The sequence below is a fragment of the Triticum aestivum genome, chromosome 4A (assembly GCF_018294505.1).
Source record: "Triticum aestivum cultivar Chinese Spring chromosome 4A, IWGSC CS RefSeq v2.1, whole genome shotgun sequence".
NCBI classification, from domain to species: Eukaryota; Viridiplantae; Streptophyta; class Magnoliopsida; order Poales; family Poaceae; genus Triticum; species Triticum aestivum.
In genome coordinates, this window is record NC_057803.1 from 435,367,682 (window position 1) to 435,378,299 (window position 10,618).

Here is a 10,618-nt window from a genome sequence, read left to right on the forward strand (position 1 = left end):
TCTTGAGCTTGTGTCCCCTTGAAAGAAGTATCATACTTCTCTTGTTGAGGAACAAACTTTGTCTTGGGGTATTGATCTTCTTCCCACTCAACTCCATTGGCATTGAACTTTCGTTCAAAACCAACACCTTGATTCTTCCGGTGCATTCCTTGCTTGCGCACAATTTCCTCGAATTGCTTACTCCCGGCAAGGCTTTTGTACACTCCTTTCTCTATAATTCCCTTCAATAAGCTATTTTCTTGCTCAAGTGTAACTTGGCTAAGAGAATCATTAGTGGAATCAAGAGAACTACTAGAAGCAACAATATTGGATTTAGCATGATCATTGTTACTGCTAGAGGAAGAATCTTTCTTGTTCTTGTTACTAGACTTGACTTGAGGCATGTAAGTGGATAAGAGTAAACGCTTGGCAATGTAAGAAGAACTTTTCTTGCAGAGATCATCATTGATTGCTTTTAAGAACTCATGCTCTTGCTCAAGATTGAGCTTTTCAAAACGTAATTTCTTATGAGCTCTTAAAAGTTCTCGATGATCTTCGAAGATAGTTTCATGAGCTAACTTAAGAGTGTTTTGTTCTTTAGTTAGAGCCTCAATCTTCTCCTTATCATTGTCATTCGTTTTATCTTGATTAGCATGATTAATTGACGTTTCATCATAGTATTCATCACTGGAGTTGTCAACAAGCAAATCATCACCTAACAAGTCATCTTCATCACTATTGAAATCAACATACTCGGGGTGTGTTACCTTAGGATCTTTGGCCATGAAGCATCTTCCAATTCCTTCATTTGGTGAGTCAAATATATCGTAGGAGTTGGTTGACACAAGTGCTAGACCGGCAACACCTTCATCTTGAGTATCTTCGGAGTCGGAGTGATAACTTCTCTCGGAGTGGCTGTCGGAGTCGGAGCCGGATACCCATTCACCAACATGAGCTTGATGTCTTCGTTTTGTGTAGCTCCTTGATGATTTTTCCTTCCTTTCCGAATCCTTGCTTCTCCGTGAGTATCTTCGTTCATAACGATCATCTCTACTCCTTCTCTCTCTTGGTGGTGATTCTTTGCTTCTTCTTTTTGGAGAATCTTCTCTTCTCTTGTAGGGAGCCGTACACTCATTGGAATAGTGTCCGGGTCTTCCACAACTGTAGCAGTTTCGCTCTCGACTAGAAGATCTTTTGTCATTGTAGGACCTTGACTTGAAGCTTCTATCTTTGCTTCTACTCTTGTAGAACTTGTTGAAGTTCTTCACCATTAAGCTCAATTTTTCATTGAAGTTTTGTTTCTCACTTGATGATGTAGGGGCTTCACATGAGGCTTTGTAGGCACCACTTGATTTGTTGTGAAGTTCCTCTTTATCCTTAAGTGACATCTCATGAGCAACAATTCTTCCAATCACCTCCGTTGGCTTGAGATCTTTGTAATTTGGCATCATTTGGATCAATGTGCACACGGTATCATATTTTTCATCCAAGGCTCTTGGAATCTTCTTGATGATGAATCTATCGGTCATCTCTTCACTTCCTAAGCCGACAATCTCATTTGTGATGAGAGCAAGCCTAGAGTACATTTCGGCGACACCTTCACCATCCTTCATTTTGAACTTGTCAAGTTGACTTTGAAGCACATCCAACTTGGATTCCTTGACGGAGTCGGTACCTTCGTGCATATCAATCAAAGTGTCCCAAATTTCCTTTGCATTCTCAAGACGGCTGATTTTGTTGAATTCTTCGGGGCACAATTCGTTGAAGAGAATATCACAAGCTTGAGCATTGTATTGCAACATCTTCAACTCATCCGCGGTAGCTTCACGGTTTGGTTTTTTCCCATCAAAGAAGTCACCTTGCAAACCAACACACACAATAGCCCAAACGGCGGGGTTATGTCCAAGAATATGCATTTTCATTTTATGCTTCCAACTAGCAAAATTAGTACCATCAAAGTAAGGACCTCTACGGTGATAATTTCCCTCGCTAGACGCCATACTCTCCTAGGTTGTGAAACCAAGACTATGACCACCAAAAGCTATGGAGATCAAAGCAAATGGAGACCAAAGCTCTGATACCACTTGTAGGATCGAAAGTATGTCTAGAGGGGGGTGATTAGACTACTTGACCAAATAAAAACTTAACCTTTTCCCAATTTTAGTTCTTGGCAGATTTTAGCTATTGTAAGACAAGTCAAGCAATCATCACACAATTTAAGCAAGCATGCAAAGAGTATATTGGCAGCGGAAAGTAAAGCATGCAACTTGCAAGAATGTAAATGGAAGGGTTTGGAGAATTCAAACGCAATTGGAGACATGGAAGTTTTTCCCGTGGTTCGGATAGGTGGTGCTATCCTACATCCACGTTGATGGAGACTTCAACCCACGAAGGGTAACGGTTGCGCGAGTCCACGGAGGGCTCCACCCACAAAGGGTAACGGTTGCGCGAGTCCACGGAGGGCTCCACCCACGAAGGGTCCACGAAGAAGCAACCACCCACAAAGGGTCCACGAAGTAGCAACCTTGTCTATCCCACCATGGCCATCGCCCACGAAGGACTTGCCTCACTAGCGGTAGATCTTCATGAAGTAGGCGATCTCCTTGCCCTTACAAACTCCTTGGTTCAACTCCACAATATTGTCGGAGGCTCCCAAGTGACACCTAGCCAATCTAGGAGACACCACTCTCCAAGAAGTAACAAATGGTGTGTAGGTAATGAACTCCTTGATCTTGTGCTTCAAATGATAGTCTCCCAAACACTCAACTCTCTCTCATAGGATTTGGATTTTGTGGAAAGAAGATTTGAGTGGAAAGCAACTTGGGGAAGGCTAGAGATCAAGATTCATATGGTAGGAATGGAATATCTTGGTCTCAACACATGAGTAGGTGGTTCTCTCTCAGAACATATGAGTTGGAATTGTGTATGTGTTCTGATGGCTCTCCCCATGAATGAAGAGGAGGTGGAGGGGTATATATAGCCTCCACACAAAATCCAACCGTTACACACAGTTTTCCAATCTCGGTGGGACCGAATCAACAAACTCGGTCGGACCGAAAAGGTAAACCTAGTGACCGTTAGAGATTTTCGGTGGGACTGACATGCAACTCGGTAGGACCGATATGGTTAGGGTTTGGGCATAACGTAATCTCGGTGAGACCGATTACACAAACTCGGTGAGACCGATTTTGGTAATTAGCTAACCAGAGAGTTGGTCAGGCAAACTCGGTGGGACCGATTTGCTCTTTCGGTGAGTCCGAAAAGTTACAAAAAGGAAACACTGAATTTACATTGCAATCTCGGTGGGACCGATTCGCTCTTTCGGTGAGACCGAAAAGTTACGAAAGGGAAACAAAGAGTTTGCAATCCCATCTCGGTGAGACCGAGATCCCTATCGGTAGAACCAAATTGCTAGGGTTTGGCAGTGGCTTATGACAAGTGAAACTCGGTGGCGCCGGATAGAAAGAATCGGTATGACCGAGTTTGGCTTAGGGTTTAGGTCATATGTGGATATGGGAAAGTAGTTGAGGGTTTTGGAGCATATCACTAAGCACATGAAGCAAGATGCTCATTAAGCAACACCTCATCTCTCCTTGATAGTATTGACTTTTCCTAAAGACTCAATGTGATCTTGGATCACTAAAATATAAAATGAAGAGTCTTGAGCTTTTGAGCTTGAGCCAATCCTTTGTCCTTAGCATTTTGACGGTTCCACTTTCACATCCATGCCATGCCAATCATTGAGCTTTCCTGAAATAATCATCTTGGAATAGCATTAGCTCAATGAGCTATATGTTGTTATGAATTACCAAAACCATCTAGGGATAGTTGCACTTTCAGTAACCCATGACGACTAGATAGCACAGGCTCGCAAGGGGGTGCCGGCGGCTTGTGCGGGCACCTGGGTGGCCAATGTTGCGGTATCTCGGGGAGGAGCGCCCGTAGTCATTGCCCCGGGGAGTAGGCGAGTTCGCTGAACCTTGTTAACAAATCTCGGTGTCGTCATTGTGCTGTGATTGCTTGTTACTCGGTGGATCGACCGCGTACCTCGGATTAATTCTAACAAGTAATTCCATGATAAAACATATGAAGTATAACATATTTAGCAAAACTGTAGTCAGGGCAAATATATCAGAAATTTAGAATATCTCTCCCAAGCAATATACAAACTCTTTCCTAGTTCTTGAACAAATGAATTAAGATTTCTTCGTAGCTTCGTAATCTTAGATCCAGGGAGGAATTTAGCCATAAATCTTTCTGCACATAATTTTCAATTGGTTATGTTACCATATGACAACCGGTTATTCCATTATTTTGCCTTATTTTTTAGAGAGAACTTGAAGTCTCAATAAAACAAATTCCCGAGACACATCTTTAACTTTAAAAGTCCCACATAAAATATAAAAAAAACATAGATGTGCTTGGAAGACATGTTTCTTGACTTCATGAATTAGATCACGATTAATTGAATACTCAGTGGCATAATTGGTAGGATAGACCACGAGAGATCTTGAGTCCAAGAATAAAGCACAATACTCTCTTATAAATTTCCTTGGTTGCCGAGTAATCGACATTTCTGCAAATGAAGTATTAAGCTCAATAGTTTAACTTTTTGGTATTTTTTTTATTAATGAATCTTGATGCGCTTGCGGAAAGCATGAAATATAATCACGTCAAAAGTCTATTTTCAGTCTGACTCCACTTCATTTTCGCTCCGAAACAATCTGCATACAAATTATCCGCTCCATTTCAAATACAACAAAAAACCATATGGTTAAGGATTGGGAAAAGCATCACCCGATTTCATCTAATCCGTTTACAAGTGGTATTTCCGTCAGATTAATATATAGGGTCTGTCTAAGACACATCTAGATATGACATAACTATATCACATCTAACCTGATCTTCACTGTGTTTGTGGTCTATTTTTTTGTCTCAGTTTTTCTTTTTTTTCCTTGTTGATGTGTATTTATGAGAGTTTAGATGTGACATCCTTAGAAAACATCTAGATGTAAATTAGTCAAACTGTAATATATATTTTCTTTATCGAAAATTAATCCGTTTACATCCGTACTTTCAGTTGAGGTGCTGCAAGATCAGACCGGACCGACAGAAGATGGGAGCGTGCACCGGCAGGTCTGCTTTAAGATTGGTGACCAGGCCAGAGACCCAAAAAACCACCCCCTGACCCTGGACGCCGGATCCCCAAACCCTCCCCCTCCAGACCCCCTCGACGCGAGATGGCCGACGACAACGGCGGCGGCGGCGGCGACGACTACGTCAGCGAGGCCGTCCGCCCCGAGGCAACCACCTGATCTCCCTGCTGTCACGGGTTCCCATCTCCGCACCATACTTGCTTCGTGGGGCGGCGCGACCCTCCGTCCCGCTCGATCCATGGGTGCTTAGCAGTACTTGTACCTTTAGTTTCCAAGAGCTTACGCATCTTGTGCTCGTTTGATCTGGTGTAGCGTTAATTCAACAGCCCGGGGGAGTTTCCCAAATCCGTCGGGTTCGATCTAGATGTGGCAGTGTCGCGGGAGGAGCCGGTGGAACGAACTACTGGGCTGTCGCGTTTTGATTGATCTCGCTTTCTGTGGTAGATTAGTTCGTTTATTCGCCGTTCGGTTAGTGTTGGCGGGGGATGTCGAATTTGGCGTGTAGAAGCAAGTGTGTTTGTTTTGATTTCTGGGTTGGTCGATTTTATTTTCGGGGCATCAGTAATAGAGTTGCTTTCATGTACCATAGACTTACAATATGAGCTGGAACTGCTTGTGTGACTAGGGCGGCTCTGTTGATATACGTGTGCATCTATATAGAGTTACTAAAGCATATACCTGCTGGTTGATGCAGCCGTCCAATATAGGTCAGCGTTAACCAAAAGCAACCTGGTCATTAAGACTTTAACCAAAATTCTGTGTGCATGGATACACTGGCACCGGGCCATTGATCTTCTGGATGTCTTGTTTATGTTCTCCCATTCAGATGCTCTACTTATAGTGCCTGTCTTTTGTCTCTATTCTCTATATGGGTACTCTCAAACTAATAGCATTCCATCTCCAGGGTGATACACATACGCGTGAAGAGGGATTGTCAAAATCCAGGGATCGAGACAGAGAAAAAGACAAGGATAAGGAGCGCCATAGGGACCGTGACAGAGATAGAGGAAGAGACAGAGATCGGGGTCGGGACAGGGATCTAGACAAGGATCGGGACAGGGACAAGGATCGGGATCGCCACCAAAGGCATCACCGTGACAAAAGGGAGCACCGAGACCGTCCTGATGATCACGATCGTCACAGAAGCCGTGATTCTGAAAGGTATAGCTGTTAATGCATTTGTGTTCCATATGCACCTAATAATTTGTTTTGTTGCAATGATGGCTATTATGGTCATGTGACTTGTGTTAGAATTATTGACCTTTGAATATGATTGCCAGTGCAAATGTTAACCTAACATGTCTTATTCATGGTGATAGATTTCCAAAATGCACACTTTTTTCTTAAATGTCGTGTAAAAGATAATATCTAATGTATGTTTGTAACAACACACAGGAGAAGGGACCGCGAGAGAGATGGACATCGCAGGCATCGCTCTCGTTCACGGTCTCGTTCAAGGGGCAGGGATGATCACAGATCTCGATCTCATTCAAAAAGGTATGGACGTGATGAAGTTCATTCAGGAATCATAATTTGAATTGTGTACATACTTTACACTAGTTTTCCCCTCATGGCAAGTCAACTTGTTATTAAACATATATCATTTATTATGTTCTCTGTATGTTGTATGATTCATTATTGATTTGTGTTCTGTCCTTTTGAGCCATGTCAATGCACATTTGAGTTTTCTAGCTAAGTATTTTAATCAAGAGATTATTATTTTTCTCTGTTACATCTATATCTGCACTACCATATAGTCTGCCAGTACCTTTGAATATCCAATGGCGAAGAAGCGGCAAATCCTAGTGGCCTTGGCCGTTGGACTAACTCCGGCGGTTGCACTGGATTGTGCCACACCACGTCTATAGATCTTTATGTACTGTCAATACAGTGCAATGCTTGCACATAAATGGGTTCATGGCTACAGTGCAGACCTGTTTGCTCTATGCTTCTAGAACAATCCTGTCTGAGCATGAGCAATCAAAGGAACAAAAACATGCACTAAGTAAACTTTTTGAAATGAATTGTAAGATTATTTATATATTATAAAATTGAGTAAGAATTACATTATAGCAACTAATATACCCTTCACTGTGCATGTACACTCAGCACTCACTACTACAATTAGTTGTCTCATGCAGTTTTCAGTTCTTCCATCATTTAATTTTAATATCTCATTAGTACTACTAATACTGATTGTGTTGAAGCAGCAAGCGAGTCAGTGGATTCGACCTGGGACCAACAGCACAATCCGTACTTCCTCAGTTCCCTACCATTCCAACCCCAAGTATGCTCTCACCAACCAAGTTTTTCTTCTTCCCATTCTTCAGTTTTGTTGATTTCAGTTGGGACTTATTTTAATTACAGAACAGATGTTCTTGTCTTGAAACTAGGGTAAATGCTGTTCATTTGCATGTTTGGAATGAATAAATTCTAGCCATTGCTGGATCACCTACCCAGTCATTTATTTCCACCACATTGTACTACTGCATTATGACCAACCGGATGTGGTACTTTATTACTACAATTACCATAGCCTCTTAGCTTATCACCATTCTAATGCTGATTTTGAAACTTAGTGCTGTTGGATATCATTGAGCACCTGATGCTTCTGTATACTTTGTCTAGAGCATTTTCACTGTAGATATATTCTTGGAGATGCCATATCACCAAGCACCTTTACATGCATCTGTAACTACAATACAAACACTTGAAAGAGTTGAAGATGCTTCGTGGAATCTACCTAGAACTGCACCAATAAGGCGAGAGGGTAAAACAGATTAGTTTATTCTAGTGACAACACCATATGAGGTGCTTTGGAAGATACTGGTATTAGAGGTGGGAGAAAGTACCAGTCAACAGATGCTTTCTCTACGTAAGCACCTCTTATTAAATAGCCATCCAGTCGAGATGGCCTTATATGTGTGATAGTATCTTCTGATGCAAATAAGTTGTATGTTTCCATTTTATTATTACTTGGTAACTGAAAACTGAGCAAAACTTTCTGCTTTTGTTCTTTTGTTGTTTGTCTGTTTTGTGTATGTGTATGGTAAGAAGGCAATCTTGGGTCACTTGCCCCACTGCCGCCGATGGATGCACAGCCTACTGTAGCTTTAATGTACAAGGAGGAATCAGTGCTCCGGTTTGATATCGTCTTGTCCATCTTCAGCTAGCAAGTATTACAGATTGCTAGCTTCATGACTATTACATTTATCCTTCCACACTTGTTGTTTGTTCTTTGACATGAAATACTGCACAGCTGGATCCATTTGAGATCCAGACTGATGGTGAGAAGTAATCAGGTTTACAAGAGGAATACTCTTTTGTGCTAATTGTTTATGCTTCCTACTAGAAATTTATTGGTACATTGCAGGTCAGTTACCTGGCTCTTCTATTCCTGGAATGTTCCCGAACATGCTCCCTTTTGCTGTTGGACAGGTGATTATTCTTGATGGTTTAAGGTCTTGCTGTCGAATGAACCTTTTGCCTCAGTTACGTTTTTGTTATTTTCATTCTATAAATGCACTCATTTCTGGTTTGTAATCAAATCTATTTGTTTAAAACAGTTCAATCCCCTCGTCATGCAGCCACAAGCCATGACTCAACAGGTATGCCTTTTTGTTTTGTTTATAATTTACTGTGGGTGTTGATAAACAATTTGCCAGCATATTTTTCCTCAGGCTACTCGGCATGCTCGGCGTGTTTATGTTGGTGGCCTTCCCCCATCTGCTAATGAACAGGTCTATATATATACTTGAATCACTTATTTTACTGCCCATTGCCCAAACCCCCATAAATCCACAGTAAAAAACAAGCATGCATGCGTGCATGCTGATTGCATACAATTGTGCAATTCTTGGTTACATTGGTTTCCTTTTGTGCAGTCTGTTGCAATATACTTTAATCAAGTCATGGCTGCTATTGGAGGAAACACTGCTGGTCCAGGTGATGCTGTTCTTAATGTGTACATAAACCATGACAAGAAATTCGCTTTTGTGGAGATGAGGTCTGTGGAGGAAGCAAGCAATGCAATGGCACTGGATGGCATTTTATTTGAAGGTGCACCAGTGAAGGTTAGAAGACCAACAGACTATAACCCTTCTCTGGCAGCTGCCCTGGGCCCAAGCCAGCCAAGCTCCAATTTGAATCTTGCTGCGGTTGGCCTAACACCAGGTTCAGCCGGAGGGTTAGAAGGCCCGGACCGTATTTTTGTGGGTGGTCTCCCCTATTACTTCACAGAGGCTCAAGTTCGGGAGCTGCTTGAATCATTTGGGCCTCTTCGAGGATTTGATCTTGTGAAAGATAGGGAAACTGGTAACTCAAAGGGCTATGCGTTCTGTGTCTACCAGGACCTCAATGTCACTGACATAGCCTGCGCTGCTCTAAATGGTATCAAGATGGGAGACAAAACTCTTACGGTCAGACGAGCAAACCAGGGCTCAGCCCAACCTAGACCAGAGCAGGAAAGTATCCTGTTGCAGGCACAGCAGCAGGTGCAGTTACAGGTATAGCCCAATTATTTAATTGTTTTCCTGTGGCCAACTAATTATCCTCTTGTACTAAATTACTCCCTCCGTCCCAAAATTCTTGTCTTAGATTTGTTTCAATACGTATTAAGTACTTAATACATCCGTATTGAGACAAATCTAAGACAAGAATTTTGGGACGGAGGGAGTACATAGTATGTCTGCAATTGTTCTTGGATTCTGACTCAAAATTGGTTTTTGTATAGAAACTTGTGTATCAAGTTGGAGCGCTCCCTACAAAGGTTGTATGCCTGACCCAGGTAGTTACTGCTGATGAATTAAAGGATGATGAAGAATATGAGGACATTATGGAGGACATGAGGTTGGAAGCTGGGAAATATGGTAAGTTCCGTCAACTTCTCACCTGCTCTCGAGGTTTCTTTTTGTTATGCGTATGTTTTCAGTAGCCTGCCATGTCGGGCTCCCTGTCATTCTGCCTTGATCTATACTTCTGCTTTTCTGTTAGCTGATTCTGTTACTCATTCCTAATACTTTGTTTGACGCATGCATCCGTCAGGTAACTTGGTGAAAGTTGTCATCCCGCGCCCTCATCCGAGTGGAGAGCCAGTTTCTGGAGTTGGAAAGGTGGGCACTGTTTAGTGAGGTTCAAATTCCGCAGAATAATTCTGTTGGAGAAAAGCTTTCTGATGCATGAGCATCCCATTGCAGGTGTTCTTAGAGTATGCAGATGTTGATGGTTCCACCAAAGCAAAGACGGCGATGCATGGAAGGAAATTCGGTGGAAACCCAGTTGTTGCGGTCTTCTACCCCGAGAACAAGTTTGCTGATGAGGACTATGACGCGGCAGCATAAATTATCTCTCTTTTCCAATGACAATAGTGCTTTCTGTAGTTTGTTCGATTTACAGCAACGTTTTCCCTTCTAGTCGAGCTTTCTTGTAGCCCTGGATTTATGCAGAACCGCCAGTTATTAATATTGGAAGATAGATTGCCTAAA

The 10,618-nt window shown here is 42.2% G+C and overlaps 1 protein-coding gene across 10 annotated transcripts; it reads left to right on the forward strand.

Moving 5' to 3' along the window:
• The first annotated feature begins 5,090 nt into the window (after window positions 1-5,090).
• Window positions 5,091-10,618, forward strand: LOC123086232 (splicing factor U2af large subunit B-like). Of its 10 annotated transcripts, XM_044507953.1 has the most exons (12): window positions 5,091-5,282; window positions 6,040-6,296; window positions 6,531-6,632; window positions 7,317-7,422; window positions 7,764-7,905; window positions 8,509-8,573; window positions 8,702-8,743; window positions 8,816-8,875; window positions 9,020-9,640; window positions 9,868-10,003; window positions 10,179-10,246; window positions 10,331-10,618. In XM_044507953.1, exons 1-12 carry the CDS (start codon window positions 5,220-5,222, stop codon window positions 10,472-10,474), a joined length of 1,806 nt encoding a protein of 601 aa, XP_044363888.1. In that variant the 5' UTR covers window positions 5,091-5,219; the 3' UTR covers window positions 10,475-10,618. The 10 variants fall into 10 exon arrangements, with proteins under 10 accessions (XP_044363888.1, XP_044363878.1, XP_044363880.1 ...); XM_044507943.1 differs by lacking the exon at window positions 7,764-7,905 and having other exon boundaries at window positions 7,343-7,422; window positions 8,801-8,875; XM_044507945.1 differs by lacking the exon at window positions 7,764-7,905 and having other exon boundaries at window positions 7,343-7,422.